Below are 17,963 nucleotides of genomic sequence, written 5' to 3' on the forward strand. Positions count from 1 at the left end.
GCAGTTATCAACAGATATCTACTGCCTTGTAGCCTGTAGTACATAAGCCACAAGAGGCATTAAATTGCCTCAAAATTTAGCAAAAAGATAAAGAAAGCAGACGAGGTGGTAATAGGGGCACCTATATGGGAAAACCACTACTCCCTAGTAGAATCTAAGAACTGACCAGAACAGTCCACCTGTGATCCAAGACCCAGTGTTTTAAAGTTAAAATGTTCAAAAAATTTGCTTTACAATCTATGCAATCATCATTCTGATTTTAGTACTGATCATCATGGCCAAAGGGAGGACTTCAGTGGAGGAGAATGTTTTTTCTCCAATTCTAATCAGCAAGTTAATAAGAGAGATGTCTGGCTACAAAATTCTGATTTGTTTACATTCTTTGATCATATTCTTTATGCATGCTACAAACACTGTACGCTTGACAGATTAATCAGTGCACAGTTCTATTACAGTGTAAATAAACCCAAGCAATATCTTAAAAAAATAGTGCCTTCAAATTAAAGTTTTCTGAGAACCTCCCCCTTCATCATTACTAAAATTTGTTCTAACAAAAAAAAAAAAGTTTAAAAAGTTACAGGGGCTTTCTATACCTGAAAACATGCTTCAGTCTGTATTTTCTACTTCACTTAATGATCTGAAAAACCTCATTATCTAGGCACAGAGGAGAAACTCTGCTTTGGTAGTTTACTGTCTTGACAAAACCAGTAACAGTTTATTAAATCTGTCCATAAACAAACAAACAATGGAACGCTAAGCTGGTAAGACTGTTTATTATTTTAGGTGGGCCATAAGCATTTTGCCTGGCTGTACTAGACTAGAAGTTTTAATTGTTTAGCATACCTCAGTGCATTGTGTGTTTTAATTGAACAAGAGCTCACTGTGGGGTTGAATCCAACAGTGCAGAGAAGAGATTTCTAAAATAATAATCATGTGGCACCTGGCTGTAGTGTCCGTCCCCAGAATGATGGAAATTCTGATTGGGTCACCTCTGTTCAGCTTTTGTTAACAGATTTAAGGGAACAAGAAAGGCTTAAATAATCAGTACAATGCAGTCAAGATCAGGCAATTACTAGAATGTATTCTACATACTAGATTCTACAGATAGTAGGAAATATACAATAGTCTTACACAGAGAAGGCTCTGTAAAATTAAAAGATGGAAGAAGACTGAAGGGGAAAAAAAAAGCATCTTACTACTACAATTAACAAAACTGAGAGATTTTTCAAGTTTCCTCCTCACTGTTTTGTTTATATTTCATGTTACTTTACAAGTAAAAGTACAGTGACCTTACCTATTGTCTTTGATTGGAGATTTTCATCGATTAATTGTCTGAAGATGGCTTCTGAAGCCAGAATGCCACTTTTCATTGCAGTATGTGTCCCTTTGATCTTAGGAACATTCATGAATCCAGGACTGCAACCAATTAATAATCCACCTGGGAAGGTGAGTTTGGGTATAGACTGAGAAGGAAGCAGAAAGGAAGGTTTTTCATTTTTGAAGAGCAAATTCAACTCTGCAAATCAAACTGGCATGAAACTTGAGCGCCATTAATAGTTTTACACTTGCATGTGCACTATCTGAAAATACACCAAACTGCTTTACTTAATCATGTAATCTTGGTACAGTAAGCAAATGAGAATTTGGGCACATACTCCCCCCCTCCATCCCCCCCCCCCCCAAAAAAAAAGTCACTTTTTTTTTTAGAAGTTGCTCAGCAGCCAAGACATAAGAAATATATTTTTGGTGATAAATCATTCTCTCACTCCCATTCTGGGAGAAAGCCTTATGTCACTGAATACTGTCACCTCTCAGTAATCTGTATGGGAGGAGTAAGTTTCCCAATACACAAACCTAAGGGAATTCGCAAATGTCATGTACATTATGTGAGTATAATATATTATACTCTTGTGTTAACTAAAGAATACCTTAACTATCAAGATAGTTATTCTCATCCTCATTCAGTGAGATTACAATTCTATAAACAAGAAGCAGCTTCAGTGGGAGAGTGCAAGAAAACCCCACCTCTGTACACCTAAAGGCACTGTGAATGGAAAGCTCTGATTGAATCCTAGGTCTGGAATCGCTGAAAAGAAGATATGAACCTAGCCTTCCGGAGGAAGTCTTTCATACTGAGCAGTAAATGTGGATCCAGCATCTTGTTTTTATTAAAGCTGCCTGCAAACAGGCTAAAGTGATTCATTTTTGAATAGCCTAAATAATTTGACCCTAAACAAGTAGTTTTATTTTATCAAAAATGTCAAAAACTTTATCCCAGGGGCTCAAGTTAATCTGAAACAAATGTTTACTTTCGTCTGCTTGTTCAGTTGGCAAGTCGACTTGCAACTGTGCACACAGGACTACTTCTGAATATTCATATAGTAGTTAGTAAGTCACACTATACCCAATGTTTTCCCTGTATTTTAGAAAATTTGCTCAAGGCACACAGACTTAGTGATTTTGTTCATAGTAAAAGTTAGGCTGAAAATACAACTGCAGCTTTTAATTTATTTTTCATTGACCAGAAGTCAGAAATTAAGTTACGTAACAGTAGTTCAAAGAGATTAAATAAACAGGTAGGAGGTCTTCTCTTCCCACAAGACTTTTGGAAAACAGTTAACTGAAAACTGTCATTCTGTTATATCTATTAGGATACAGTGGCACAGCACTGACAAGCATAAAAGTGTCATGTTCTTACCTCGAGCCATCTTGACTGGCTCTTTGAACTACATAAAGGGGTGGTAATCTCAAATACTCTCTTTCTGCATTAGTTGTTTCAATCAAAAGGACTATAATGACTAATATACTGACAAAGTATGACTGAAATTAAAGACAAGTCATGTACAGAAAAGGTTATATGGACTGTACAAACATTTTGTTAATAATTCTCATTATTAGCAGCATGGAACTCCACTGGCAGTTTGTAGAGCTGAAGGGACACATCATGCCAGTGTGGCCCAAGCCTTTCCTATCCCTGAGATACAGGTGACATACAGGAATCCTTTTTGCCTTGAGCACTAGGAGAAGCCACCTTCTTGGCAGAGGAAACACAAACAAGGCTGCTTTGGAGGAGGGAAGACGAGTGCCCTCTGCCTTCCAGCTGCACACACTGAACCCAACAATCTCCTTCCCTTAGCTCAGCTCAGTATGGAGAGTTTGTTAAGCAAGACAAACATTTTGACACTTGCGTCAGCCATCAGCATGATTAATTTCCTCCATTTCCTTCTTTGATATTCATAACAATACATTCCTTAACAGCAGCAAAACTCTTTTTTCCCCCCACAAACTAAGTCTTTTCAAGCAATCTGACAAAACAGGAGACCAAATAGAGGTTGCATGGAAATTTCTAAAGATCTAAGTGCTTGATTTTGCAAACCTAATAAAAATAAGAAATAATAGCAACGTAGATGTAGTCCATGAAACTCTGTCCCCTCTCTCCACATATCCAAAAGGTACAAAACCAGGGAAGTATCCAAGAACATTCTCACACTATAGTTAGTATCGCTGTGTTAAAAAGCATGGTCATCAGGTTATCTACAGCAGACTAATAATAAAAGCTTAGATCAATGGTAATTATATAGATCTGTCTGAAGCAATACCGTCATCAAAATTAAAAAAAAAAAAAAAAACAATTAGAGACCCAGAACCACTTACAAGAAAATATTCCTGTACGCCAGTGATACAAGTAAGATAGACTTCTACAGTTATCAAAGCAATATATGCAAAAGAGCTACTCTTAAAAAAAAAAAAAAAAATAGAAGCCTGAGTGATTCATCAATAAGGCTTTTTTTCTGAAAGTATGTATAAAAAAAGCTATTTAATAGTGTAACTTCGTGATCAATTCTTAATGATTCTAACATATAGAAAGTAAAAAGAAACAAAAAAATGCACTTTGTAGTAGGAACAGTGCGAAATAACATTGTTTAAATCCAGCAAAGGAAAAAGCCCAAACAGTAAGGAACATACATATGCAAGAAGGGTGGTTCTACTGTTTGTAGAACTCAACACAAATAATTGCTGTAAGTGACTTAAAAAACAAACACCCCCCCCAAAAAAAAAAAAATATGTTCTTTCACTTGTGTTTGGAGCAACGTAAGTAGTATGTATTGAAGTCTGGATAATTCATCCAAGACATAAATTCAGTAACAGCTATCTGTGATAGAGTTACTAGTACAGCGGAGGCACTGGTCAAAAGGAGCAGCCACTCTTTTATATAAACATCTAGATTAAACCATACTTTCTAAATTATGTACGTTAATAATGGACCAACAATAGTTTCTTAAAAACCCTGTAACACAGTGGCTATCATGAACTAAATATATAACTATTTTTACATGAGATTAGATGAAGTAATCGACTAGTGGACTAACTGACTGCATACTACATGTGTAATTGAGAAGTTATTTTGTGACCCCACATAACTCAATCCTAGGCATTCACACTTGTATCCAACCCTGAACACCAGAAGACAACAACAGTCTCTGAAATGGCTGAAATTCCACTTGCATTGGAAAAGCTGGCTGAAGCCACATTTATACTAACAAAGGGATTCAAAGAGGAAAGACTGAACTCAGAGAACACTTTCTGATGGTGATGGTTCCATAGATGGGTGGTGGGTCAGGAATACTCGGACAAGTCTAAGTTCAAAAGTGAAAAAAGCATGTAAAAGATGGATGTGGAGATCCAGGACACATAGCAATGCCCTGTATTTTAAGAATCCCACATGAGAGGCTAACAAGCAGAAAAGAATGGAGCTGTAATAAGTTCTGGACTATTTCTCATGTAAGTCATCTAATCCTTTCAACTGACCTTAAGTCTTGATCAATAAGGTATTCCATCTTCTAAGGAGCAGCAACTTAAAAGAGGTGAAGACTTATCATCTGTAAGCTACATAAATCAGTGATGATGCTGAAACTTAGGGGTCAAGCCTTGGAAAGACATTCCCTCTGCTAGGATACACCAGCAATTTGAAACTTCCCCTCCAAAAGAACCAATGACTGATGCTACCATCTCTTCCCCAAGGTTACAGGCAAACTACAATTACCTCTAGTTTCTTTGCTGCTGAACACGTTTGATTCACACACAAACCATGCTTCCTAGAAAGTAATTTGACTATGCCAGAAGATTGTTAGTTTGACAGAACCTAAGTCTAGCAAGTCTCAGCAGTCAGTCTGCAACACGATGAAGGGACTTTTCTGTCCAGCAAAACGCCCGGCCCTATTCATCTTCATTTCCAGACAGTACGCAACCTGAATTCACAGCAATACAAGCAGGGTGATAGAGCACTGTAAGTGGAAAAAAAAAACCAAACAAACAAAAAAAAAACGTCACGGTAAAATTACCTGTAAACCACCTTCATTCAAAGCTCTGGCACCATAGGCAATCCTTTTTCCACCCTCCAAAGTAGGCTGTACACTGGGATGGTGCTTCCACCTCTGAAACTCTCTAAATGGATTCAAATAGGGATTCTGATAATCTAAGCCAACCTTGAAAAACAACAACAACCACCAAAAAAAAAAGAAAAAAGAGAAAAAGAGGAAATAAAAAAGTAAATGTAGCATTGCTGAAAATAAAGTATGAAATTTCAACAAAGTTGGAAAATAAAACAATAGTGTATTACCACATCAACACTTCAAATCTATGTCATGCTAAACAAACCTCAGGATCTTTCCACTTAAAGAACTACTGCCAAAAATATATTCTATTAACACTACAGTAGAAGCAAGCCTGAGAATTTTGATGGACCTACCTAAAACCTGAAGCACAGTAAGCATTTAATTGCATTGCAACCTCCTTCCATCTGCCTTTGAAATAAAACAGTGAAATTACATTAAATATGGTTTAGTGGGCAGGATAAATGAGAAAACTTGTTTTAAATTTGTGTTCAAAAACTGTTTGCTCTAGACAAGCAGGAGGGGAGAGGTAATCAATTATTTCTAGACAGTTATGTCCTTGCACTCACATATTTTAAACAGTTCTTCACGTTAATTAGCTGAATCAATTATCAATTCCAATTACAAGAATCATTGTTATAGAGCACTGAAGAGCAAAGATGAAAATAGAAAATGGATATGGGGAGGTGGAAGCAAAAGACTATGCCAGCTGGCTGAATGCCCAAGATTCACATCTTACTTCATTTGAGAACTTGCCCAAAGATACACCTTGCATTTTCCATCTTTAATACAGTCTTTAAAGAACTTTAGTTGCTGAGTTCTCTCTTTTGTCAAAAGGAATTATTTATAGCTCCTTTAAGCTTTGAGATTATTAAACATGTATCACGAGTCAGCAACAAATAGCACCTCGATTTCTCTAGCTGCTCACTGCTTTCAGAAACTCCATCTGCTTTCCTTGCTAGAATAAGTTTCCCATGGATTTTCAAAATAAGTGTAAGATAATACTATTGCAAAATCAGTTTGGAGATGACAAAGGTGTAAAGTTCAAAAACAAAAAGCACTTGTACATGCACACAACAGTTGTTTTTCTCCTATTCAAGCAGGAGATAGTATAAACATTGCTGATGACCATTCTAAGAACCAAAGCTTTCTACTTATCTGAAAACAAACAGAATTTGAATGTCTACTGTCTGTATTTATTTGTGCCAATATTGAAAATTTGCCCAGGACAAGTATGCACATCTGTGGAAAAAACAAACAGAAGCTTCTTCAACATTTCTTAGCAAAAAGTAGGCAAAAATACAGTTAGCACCCTTAAATCTGGAATCTTTCTGAAATCTAAGACAACAAATGGTCACCTCAATCTCATACTTCTAAAAGTCCAGGTCATCTTCCTGACTGTTAAAGCCTTTTGTGTGTAAAGCGCACACACAAAATAAATAGTGCATGCTTCATTTAGGATAACAAATACCAGAAAAACATTTCCTACTATTGCTCCTTGCATCACTGTCCGGCTGGAGAAGACAGTCTCTCTAGCGATCTCAATGCTTCTCCTGACAAAAAGGCAGTAAGAATGAAGCAGCAGTTTGTCCAACTCAAAAAGACAGCTGCTAAAGAAGGCAAGGAGAATGGGAGAAAAAAGGATAAGAGGTTGAAGAGCTCAAAAATGGAAGGGATGATGCTTGTGGAATTGCAGAGAGTTTTCATTTATATTCTTCTCCTCTCACAAACTGGATATGCATGCATCTTAGATTGATGCATTAAGAGGTAAGCGAATTAAGGTTACACAAAGTGGCCAGATTTTGACGTTTTCTAACTTCTGAATATTTTAAATAAATTTTGTAAGCGTAATTTTGATTAATCAACTGCTTTTGGCTTTATCAAGACTGCAGGTTAAAGTATGTTTGGTTTGCTAAAAATGCATTTATAAGCTTTCTGTTTTGTTCTACTGGATTAAAGACAGATTAACGATAAATTAACCTTTCCTTATATGGGGAGAAGTACAACTGAGAAAAGATTAAGTACCAAGCTTTGTCTGCTTCTTTCTTATGTTTTCATTTCACATTAAAACAGGAAAGAAACTATGTAAAAATGAACATTAAACAAAAAAGCTTTACTTACCACGAACCCAAGAGCAACTAAAGGTTCATTCTCATTTAAGTGATAAAGAAAGGATCCTCCATAAGTATGTCTGTCTAAAGGCCAGCCAACAGTATGTTCTATTCTTCCTGGCTTCCATTTCTTTTCATCAATAGTCCACAACTGAAATGAAGATCACCAGAAACTATTTTACAGTCAAAGTAAGGGTCTACCAATAACATAAACCAAACATTTAATTACAGAAGGAAAAAGACTGAAAAAATAATACTTCGAATTTATTATCCTATGACAAACTCATATAGCTAAAGATGAAGTAATGAATTACAACTACTTCTTTTGGATTACCATTTAAGTATTTGCTATTACTTCTCCTCCTTGAAATGCTGTGTATCAGAAAACCTAACTGAGACTCCATCATTAAACTGAAAATTTTCTTCTAACCACAAGACCTTGCTTTTTATTGGTGATTTCAATAAATACTTCTGCTAATGAATGCAGTACTCACCCTGCTAACTACTTAATTTGATTCCAAATTAAGTTCATTTGTGAAATCTATTGCCTGTAATTAATTTTAGTAGCTTCAGTAAATGGGCAAAGGCCATATTATTAAATGCAGGTAACATTTCTTTAAGAAATAAGGTCAGTGTGAGTTCACAGGCTAAATTAGTTCTAGTTGTAACAGAAAAAACAGCTGAAACAAACAGTCATGTCATTCAAAGAACAAGCTTTCTCTGACCAGTTCCAGAGTAACAGAGATTCTGAAATGTGAAAGCATAACTCTCAAAACTTATCATCCTAATATTTTATAAACAGAAATAACTAGCTTATTTTACAATATGTACTTCAACTGTTGAAATTATACAGGGGATACCTCTTTCAATCCAATACCATAACTCTGGGGTTGACAATTCTCCCTTAGATTGTATTTCTTGTACAGCTGTTTGGCTAGATGTCCATGGCAACCTTCAGCAAAGATTGTGACTTTAGCATGGAGTTCCAAGCCTCTTTCAAAGGTAGCCTGTAAAAGTAGAGCATTTAATCAACAGTTTAGATCTGTGCCACACCAAACTCCCAGCAAGAGAATGGAGGGCAATAAAGTGATTTTACACTACCTTGTGCCACTGCCCAGAACCTACAAACTATCACATGCTATGGCTCTAGTCCAATTGTCTTTCCCATTTAACTGTGACACAGTCCCAGCAAGTCTTGTAAGGGGATTCAAATAGTAAGCAGCACTATAGCTAATCATCATTCTTCTATGGAAAAAGAATCTTTTCCGGATCAGAGGATCCTTATACCACAACAGCTTGTTCAGAGGGTGCAAAGGAGCCCCAACAGAACCAAAGAATCTTAATCTATAGCTTCACATTTTAAGTTCTGCTCTTAAAGTCACACTATAATAAAACATTGTTCCAGATAAATACATGGGACAGAGGTTACAGAGAAATGTCAGACCAGGAAAACCTGTCTTACTCTCACTTCAAAACAAAATAATACACTACCTCAGAATAATGTTACTATAACATATATTACTTTAGTCTTACATGTTAAAACATACAAAATTATGTTAGTATTAGGGATCAGTATCCCTACAAGTACTGGACAACTGCTCACCAAAAGTTCCAACAATGAGATTCAAAGTATGGTAAGAAGAACCATGTACAATTATGTCACCAGCAACTGTGAACACATATAACCTAATAATATGCTAGACTAATCTGCAATGTAGAGATAAGAGATGGTATATTTAGATTGTAAACATACATAATCTTGCAGAGAAAAAAACAATATTTGAAAGTAAGCTTGATTTGAGCAAAAAAGTTTAATGTTGAAAAAGATAATGATCCAACTTTGGATGAAATCCATCATAAGCTTACTGTTCTGGTTTTGAATCATCTCTCAGGCGCAATGTGCTCAAAACATACTGGTTGAAAACCTCTGAAAAGCACTAGCAAGTGAAAACATTCCATTTTAATCAGGAATTACCTTTAAACAGGAGTTAAAAGATTTTGCTGGATATTTTCTATATTGTTTGAATTTCTGACTGTTAATCTGAAAATGAACTGACTTTGTGGAATGCTAAGAAAACTGCATGGATTTATTATTTGATCTAAAGATGAAAAAATATACTGGACAATTTGAAGGGAAGTTCCTTGATGGATTTATGATTATTAAATTATAACTTGTCAGCATCAGATTCATGTGCTTGAAACGTTGCAGTAGCATGACAAAGTTGCATCTCAGAGTTAACATCCTTCTCCAGCATCTACACGAGAATCAACATGCAACTTTTTACTGTACACTTTCATCACTGGCATTTTTATCTGATTCATGCCAATCATAGGGTGAGATTCATTAACCACAGTCAATTTTATTCGGCTCTGTATAAACACACTGAAGACATTCTTGTCTTGAAGATTATATACACTGTATTTATTTAATTGAACCTTATGAACTGCAGGCAGTATCAGCTGACCTAATAAGATAGCTCATACACTTGAATACTAACAGAAGTTTGCAGCAGTGGTAGACTACTTATTTACAAATTAAAGAAGTGAACAGATAAAGCAATTGTAATAGATGCATTCTATTAGCAAAAAGAAGAAGTTTTCTAGGTTCTGCACGTGTTTTAAAAAGTTAATTGTTCAGGGACTTGACAATGTAAATTAAATCAAATTTTCACTGCTACAGCAAACATATGTATTACTTGCACCTCCTACTGGAGAAAACATATAGCTGAAGAGTGGTATATCCACATGCACACAGTCATTCTTGGAGACAGACAATATTATACAAAGGCATTATTTTTCCATGCCTTCAGTTCATTCTCCAATGTGTCTGCAGCCACAAGAATGAGTCGCTCTTTCTCATCTCATGCCTTGAAGGCGGAAAACAGCTCCAACTTTTATGTGGAAGTAGATACTCTTTTAAAACTTAATGCAACTAATAAGAAACTTTGTAAAAATAGTAAGTTTAAGACAAAAATCTGTACTCAAAATTTCTGCAGCTATCTACTTCTGTGAAGGTTTTTTTGAATTATTCTGAAGTGCTGAATTCAACCTGTGCATTGCACAGGGAACCAACATGCTTGCAACATGCTTCCACTAAGTCTGACTAAGTCCAACACTTAGGACAAGAAGTCATGTTCTGGATCCAGCAAGTAAAGGTATGTGGCCAACCAGCAAAAAGGTATGAAGATTCAGTATGTACCTTGCCCCAACACTGCAGACAGTCAACAAATGTGACTACAGTTATAAACACCACAGAAAAGTCAGCCAGAAACATACTTACATGCTGCTAGTTACCAGCTGGACAACAGCTCTCCCTTTCACCTCCACGCCTTTTCTCCAGGACTTCCGGTTAACTCTCTGCTTTGTTCCCTGAATCCATATATGCCAAACCACACTTGCAATTTTTCCTTTGAGTCACTCTCAAACAAGCCTCCTTTCTGCAAAGGCTTTTCCTACCAATCTTGGAAGCAGCTTATGCTGTTCTTAGACCAGAACTTCCACATACAGACAAACTATTTTATAAGTAAAGATGAAAGACTTGAATCCTTAAGACAGCTACTGAGTTCTTTAATTTTTCTTAAGGTGCAACCAAATTATTAATGACACAGGGAACAGGTATATCAATTTCATAATTAGAGCTCTAGTTACGGAAGAGATGGCTACTTACTTTAGGTGCTCCATTCTTTTGGATGCCCACATCATTAGTTGCAATCCCTTTCACGCTACCATCTTCATGAAAAAGAACCTTCGGAAGTATTCAAACAGGGGGAAAAAAAAATCTGTCATTTTAATCCATTCATTAAAAAAAAAAAAAAAAAAAAAAAAAAAAAAAAAAGAAAAAGCAACTGCAGAACTTATAAGCGCCAAGTCTTTCAACCATCTAATGATCAAGATTATTCAAGTATTCTGTGGTCTACCTGTGCTTTGCTGGATCTGGGCTGGGAATTAGGACACTGAAGCACAGGTTTTTTAGTGCACTTCTGTTAAGAGAAGTCTTGTACAAGTAATTAGGAGTGAAGTGAGGGGGAGGGTTCAAAAACCCACTCTCATATACATACTGATGCTATTACCTCAGCTGCTGCGTAGCCTGGATACACCTCAACACCCAAAGCTTCTGCTTGTTCGCCCAACCAACTCACAAGGTGTCCCAGACGTACTATGTAATTTCCATGATTAACCATTGGAAGTCCTAGACAAAACACAAGATGTAGAACACTAAGTAAAATAAGAGAAATTGTACACATCAGATGTTGCATCTTTAGCTACAACTGCTACCTTCACAGCAGTGTTGCATGTTATCACAGTCATCATCTACGTCAACCTTATCACTGTCAACTATTACATTCTGCATACACTTGCTGTACTATCATGAAACAAAATTGCTTTGTTTATAAAAAAGCTGAAAAATACGCTAAGAAAATGAGGAGAGTTCCTCACCAAACCTTACCTGGGAGGACTGGCACTGGAATTCGAAATTTCTTTGTTAAAATTCCAAATTTGTCTTCAGTTACAGGAGTATGAAGTGGCGCCTACACAAAAAGAAAATAAAAACAGTACTGAGAGTTATTTTTTCCTGCCGAGGGGGACAAAAAAAAAAAAAAAAGTCAAACTGGCAATTCATGAAAGACCTAATAAAGCACTTCTACAGGACAGGTATGCTTTACATACTTCTCACAATACAGCAGATAGAGTATCCTAATGTAACAGTGATCAGGCAAGAATGAATACAGCTACTGAGGAAACAAAACAGTACAACACCTTCCAAGTTTGTACACATGGAACTCAACTTGCAGGTCATGTTCAGCCCAGTATGACAAAATATCTAGTCGACAGTCCATCTTCTGCAGCTCCCAGGTGTTATCAGGGAGCTGGCTGCAGGTCAGATGGGCTGTTTTCACAGAGATGACAGCTCTCTGCCCGTTACCTTTCCTCCTAGAAGCATCCATCATATCACTATGTCTCCACATCATTTCCTGAGCATATGTAGAATTACTGTGTAGAAGCAGCAAGTCTGGCATTGCAAAGAATTCATTATCTTAATGCTTGTGCACAGGAGATGTATACTACACAAATACAGCAAATCTAGTGCATCCCAGGATGCACCATGTGCAGTATGATTACTGCATAAAAAAAAAATAAAGGCCACAGCAGATGCGTTTAGACACAAAAATTTAGCATTGATGCCCTACAGGAAACAGCCTAGAAAGACAATAGGGAGTGTGTCTTTTGGCAAGTCACCACATTTTAAATGGAGCAAAGGTATACAAGAATGAGTTTGATACAGAGTTTACTACAACCTAGATATGAATTGCAATGTTTTTACATTCATACATACCCCCCGCTCCTTCCAGTCCGGAAAAAGTTCTTCTAAGGAGCGTGGCTCCAGACAAGCACCAGAAAGTGTATGTGCACCAATCTGAGCAGCTTTTTCCACTAGACAAACACGTATTTCTTTGCCATGCTCAGTGGCTAACTGTTTGAGTCGAATAGCAGCAGAAAGACCTGCAGGGCCTCCTCCGACTATGACAACATCAGCTTCCTCCGCAAATCTTTCCATGTTTACTCCTTCAATAGGACAAAAGATGGTAAATCAAATGGACCTCAACTTTCCCCTATCCTCTCTTTCACCAAATCTTTCTTTCTGATACTGCTACTGGGTATCACAGCAACATCACCTGGCAGAACAGAAGGCTAAATATTCAACAGAATGCCCATTTTGGTACTTGGAAGAGGACAGAAGGTCATTAGCATTTATATTGTCAATGTAAAATCAACTCTTTGTAAGTTGTAAGAAGATATGTCATAAAAACATATTCAATCTCTATACATTGCAGATAAGTATCATCAATGTCAAAAATAAGAGTTTAGTTGCCTAGCTGTCTTGAAGACATTTGGTGAAACTCTAGGGAAGAGAGAAACAAAAGAAAAAAAAAATCTTTAATCTGAACAAGTTATTTTATTTTACCCTAACTAATCAGCGACTGTTCTGGAATTGAAGCCATTAAAATTGCTGGATATATAGACTGGAATGGCCAGAGATGTATATTCCTCTTATTTTGTCACAAACTCTCATGGCGAGAGCAACTGAAAAAATCAAAAAAATACATTGAATTAAATCTTGCTGCAATAGTCAATCAAGTAAAAAACATTTATATATTTTCTTGACATAACTAGAAGTTCAACTTGACCCAATTTCATAGTACTAAATACAATCACTGTGAGATAGCAACCATAAAATTTTATTTGGAACATTAGTACTATACTTAACAAAATAGAGTCTCTATAAAAAGAAAAAAAACAGCAACACATTTCAGTGTTCTTACTATTAAGTCACAATAATTAAAAAAAAGCTTATAAAATGCATATTTTCACTTACCTTCCCATCGTTTGTCTTTGTCCCGAGGATGAATAGTATAATGTGTAGTTATGCGAGGCACAGAGGTAGTAGAGGCACATCCTGCAATATGCAGTGATGGAAGGCAGTCTCTCTTTATCAATTTTAAAGCACGAAAACACAGAAATGCTACAAAAACAAAAAACAGATTCATTAAATCATTTGCCTCCCAGAATTTTCTATTTTTCAGAGACACAAGTGGTACAACAAACACGACAGCGCCTTAAAAGCCTACCAGGTCAAATGAAGATAAGGAAGTGTATATACAGATTTTTAAGTTTTCAACAACTAGGCTTGTGCATGTGTAATTTATATATGTGTGTGTGTATATATATATACATATATATATAAAGAAATAGAGAGCTTTTCCTTCAAGCAAATACTGCTCAAGAAACAAGTACACCAGCCAACCAATTCTGACAACTGACATACTACAGCATGCATGTACAAAGGGAAAAGATATTTTAAGTTCTTACTTCATTCTTAAAGTCAAAAGATTTATTGCAAGACATCATTAAAAAGGACCAAACAACTGTAGAGAGCACATACAAGTTTGTTTTGTAAACTCACATGTTCAGACACACGGCTTAGGCTAAAATCTAAAGTCTAAAGTAAATGTTACGATCTACAGTTAAGAAAAAAAAAAGACTTAAATATGCTTTAACAAAGCTAGAAATAGATACAGATAGTCTTTGCCTTTGCTACAGAAACATTAATTACTGCCACAACAAATTGATCATTCTCATTAAGCAAATGGATCAATACTTAAGTTTCAAATAAGCAAATTAAAAAAGGGGGGTATGTCACATGCTTGTGCTGATTTCTCTCCTTCACCAAAAGGATCACGTTTTGAAGTTGTATGTCAGCTGTACTCAGAGAACTAGTATGTATAGCATCAAAACCAGTTATAGTTAAAAGGCTTGTCAGGTAATGCGCATTAAGTAGTATTTTCCCTTCCATCATGGATTCCCTTAGTCTAATTCCAGGGCAGAGAGGGAGAATATTGCATTTGAAACACAGCGTTTCTGTAAAACTACCTAAGCAAAATCACCAACATACTCTGGCAGATGTGTTTCACTGCCGGTGGCTGTTAACAGGGCCACCACAAACACCCTCCACCGTAACTACGCAGTGACTGCTGGGTACTGCTCTCTAAACGCAAGGTAATGACCTAACAGCATTACCTACGCCAGTTTCTCAGCAGCAATTCTGTGCATAACAAATATAAAAGTAACTACTGTATTTAACACCTACTAAAGGTCACTCCGTAACAGACACCTTTCCATAGCGCCACGTTACGTTCAACACTAGGTAAAGCACGTTAAAAGAAAAAATACACAGCTAGCCCAAACCTCGCAGGTGCCTCAGTGGGACGTTTAAACGCGCGGGGACGGCCCCGACGAGGGGGGAACTGCTGCTGCCGCCGCGGGACAGCGGCCACGCAGCGCCCCCAACCCTCCCCACGGGCGACGGCGGTGGGGCGCCACCTCACTCACCCCCCACTCCCCCCCCCCGTCGCCAACCGCCGCGGCGGCCCCCGCGCAGGCGCCGCGGCCGCGCCGACCTTTGCTCCAGTTCCGCGCCGGGCGGGGGGCGGCGCCGCCGCGGTCGCCGCCGCAACAGGTCGCCGCGCCCCCGCCCCGGCCCGCTGCGCTCGCGGCGAGCCGGCGCGTTACCTCGGCCGGAGGACGGGCAGAGAGGCGGCAGCATGGCGGCGACCCACGGCCGTGCCCTGAGCGCTCGCGCTTCCCGACGACGCCCCCCGCGCTCGCCCCCCGCTTCCTCACGGCCGCGCCGCGCCTGCGCGCTCGGCCGCCTGCGGGCCGACACACGCCCCTGCGCCCCGCCCCCGCTGCGAGGACTACAGCTCCCAGGGCCCCCCGCGCGGGGCGCCGGCGGGCGGCCCCGCCCCGCGCATGCGCCCCGCCACCCGGGGCCGCGGGAAGTCGTTTCCTTCCTCTCCTATTTAAACGCAGACACATGAAAGCCGCAGCGTGAAAGTTTACGTGTTTGTGCGCCGCGAGCGGGACCGGGCTGTAGCTAGCCCAGGCGGGCACTGCGGCCGGAAAGACTACCGCTCCGGCCTGCGGCGCGGCGCCCGCAGGTCCCAGCCGCGCCCCCCGCCGCCAAGGCGGCGCACGGCGCGCTGCGGTGCATGCCGGGACGCGGGCCCGCCTTCCCGGAGCCCGCGGGCTAGGGGGCGGGGCGGGGGCGCGCGCGGAGCCGTTGGGGCGGGGCGGGCGGACGTTGCGGAGAGCCGTTGGGGCGGCGGCAGCGGCGGAGGAGCGGAGCATGGCTGAGGCAGGGCCGCTGCAGCCCGCGGCGCTGCCGGACGGCCCGCCCGGCGCCGGGCCCAGGAGGAGCCGCAGCTGGAGCAGGGGGGCGCGGCCGCCGGAGCAGCTGGCCGGCGACCCGCAGGAGCTGCTGGAGGAGGTGGAGATGCAGATCGGCGACGTGAGTGACCCCGCGGCAGGAAGCGCTGGGAAGGGGGCCCGGGGTGGCGATAACGCTCCCCGCGGCCCGGACTCCCCCCTGCGTCTCGTTTGTGGCGGGCTGTGGCGGAGGCGTTCCCGGTGCCGCGGTCTTGGGATGATAGGGGGCAAACGGGTGGTCAAGCCGGGGGCCGTCTCTGGGCGCGTCTGGGTAACTGCCAGCTTCTTGCTGTTTTCCAGGCTGCCTTCTCACTGACAAAGATCCTGGAGGCGACGTCTGCTGTATCAGCCCAGGTGGAAGAGCTTGCGACCAAATGTTCAGAAAATGCCAGATTTCTTAAAACATGGCGGGACCTGCTGAAGGAGGGGTACGATTCCCTGAAACCCAGCGAGTAAGCGTACTGTCGTGCAAAAAGCGGGAACTTCTGCTGCCTGCTGAGGAATGCTGAGAGTGGAGTCATCCCACTGTATTTACCTTTTGTTGACCATGCCTTGTAACAGTACAGCTTGGTTGGGTTCATACCAGGTTGTCTGCTTATATTAGACTTGAATGTGTTACTGCACGTTGTGCCTAGTATTTTTTTAAACAACTTTTTTTTAGGAATTTCACATGGTGCGTTTATTTTTTTCATAACTGCTCCCCTTGAGGTAGAAGAGAGTTCTTTGGAAAATACTTGATAACTTGTATGTGTACAAATACTATGTATAAGTCTCTGAGTAAAATAACTTTGTTTAGGGAGAACAGGTCAGACTCTTCCTTTACAGCTCAGGTGATCTTGTGTATGAAAGATCTTTCATTTTTGCTAATACAAGGGGGAGAAAGTTAACTTGTAAGGTACATCTAGAACTCAATGGTTGTGGGAAAGTGGTATCCTGTGAAGATATAGTCCGCCATCTTTTTTAAGAACTCTGACTGTGCCAGAAGAAGCCATGTTAACTCCAGAGAAACCTGTCAAGCTAATTTCTCTTTTCCTCTGTGCGCATTCTTTCTTCAAGTTGAGGATGGGATAATATGGCTAATGAGGTTTTACTTAAGAGCTACAGATAAGCCACTCTATCCCAGATATTACTATTTTAGGCAGTATTGCAATGTATTTCTATAAAACTGCATTTCTTACAAAGAGTTTGACAATTGCAAACAATATTACACCAGACTTCTTATAATAAATACAAAGTGCCTTATGCATGGACCATAGATGTGTGATAGAAATTTAACTGTATTGCTTACTGATAGGATGTATTACTTTGAAGAATTAGTACAAACTTCCTTCAGTTAGAAAAGTGTCTATGAACTGTGTTCTCCCATTTCTGGGCAGCAACTTGTTATGTTTTTGGCCTATTGTATGTCCTGCCTCAGGCAGTAACTAGTTAGTTAATCTAATGTCTACTATAACAGGACCTTTGGTCTGAAAGATCACTAATCTGTAATAAATAGCTGCATTGAAACTTCCGAACTCTTTACCAGAGTAATGTGAAAAATAATGCTGAATGCAATGGGAAGCTTCAGGAGAACATGGCTGTACCATGACTTGTAGTGAGCCTAATTTTCACTGGAAGAAGGATTTTTAAAAGACAAAACTGTAGTTTTGTTATCAAAAGAATAAAGATGTTAAATTTTGAACTAACTGGTATT

General features: G+C 39.6%; 2 protein-coding genes across 3 annotated transcripts in view; one reads left to right on the plus strand and one right to left on the minus strand.

The window, feature by feature from the left end:
• Nucleotides 1-15,695, minus strand: part of ETFDH (electron transfer flavoprotein dehydrogenase) — a 20,064-nt gene extending 4,369 nt beyond the window's left edge. The window contains exons 1-10 of one of the 2 annotated variants that reach the window (XM_062573820.1): nucleotides 15,575-15,695; nucleotides 13,881-14,027; nucleotides 12,840-13,069; nucleotides 11,952-12,033; nucleotides 11,575-11,693; nucleotides 11,172-11,249; nucleotides 8,365-8,511; nucleotides 7,515-7,655; nucleotides 5,343-5,486; nucleotides 1,295-1,463 (exon numbers count right to left, since the gene is read on the minus strand). In XM_062573820.1, coding sequence (XP_062429804.1) covers nucleotides 1,295-1,463; nucleotides 5,343-5,486; nucleotides 7,515-7,655; nucleotides 8,365-8,511; nucleotides 11,172-11,249; nucleotides 11,575-11,693; nucleotides 11,952-12,033; nucleotides 12,840-13,069; nucleotides 13,881-14,027; nucleotides 15,575-15,608 — 1,291 coding nt within the window. In that variant the 5' untranslated portion in view covers nucleotides 15,609-15,695. Of the gene's footprint in view, nucleotides 1-1,294; nucleotides 1,464-5,342; nucleotides 5,487-7,514; nucleotides 7,656-8,364; nucleotides 8,512-11,171; nucleotides 11,250-11,574; nucleotides 11,694-11,951; nucleotides 12,034-12,839; nucleotides 13,070-13,880; nucleotides 14,028-15,462; nucleotides 15,531-15,574 lie in introns of those variants that run through there. The other variant, XM_062573821.1, reaches the window with a different exon arrangement.
• A 455-nt stretch (nucleotides 15,696-16,150) lies between these two features.
• Nucleotides 16,151-17,951, plus strand: C4H4orf46 (chromosome 4 C4orf46 homolog). The gene is made up of 2 exons (XM_062574722.1): nucleotides 16,151-16,352; nucleotides 16,571-17,951. The coding sequence occupies exons 1-2, from the start codon at nucleotides 16,191-16,193 to the stop codon at nucleotides 16,724-16,726; spliced, it is 318 nt and encodes a 105-aa protein (XP_062430706.1). The 5' UTR covers nucleotides 16,151-16,190; the 3' UTR covers nucleotides 16,727-17,951.
• The last annotated feature ends 12 nt before the right edge of the window (nucleotides 17,952-17,963 follow it).

Source organism: Rhea pennata, chromosome 4, assembly GCF_028389875.1.
Source record: "Rhea pennata isolate bPtePen1 chromosome 4, bPtePen1.pri, whole genome shotgun sequence".
In the NCBI taxonomy this organism is placed as follows: Eukaryota; Metazoa; Chordata; class Aves; order Rheiformes; family Rheidae; genus Rhea; species Rhea pennata.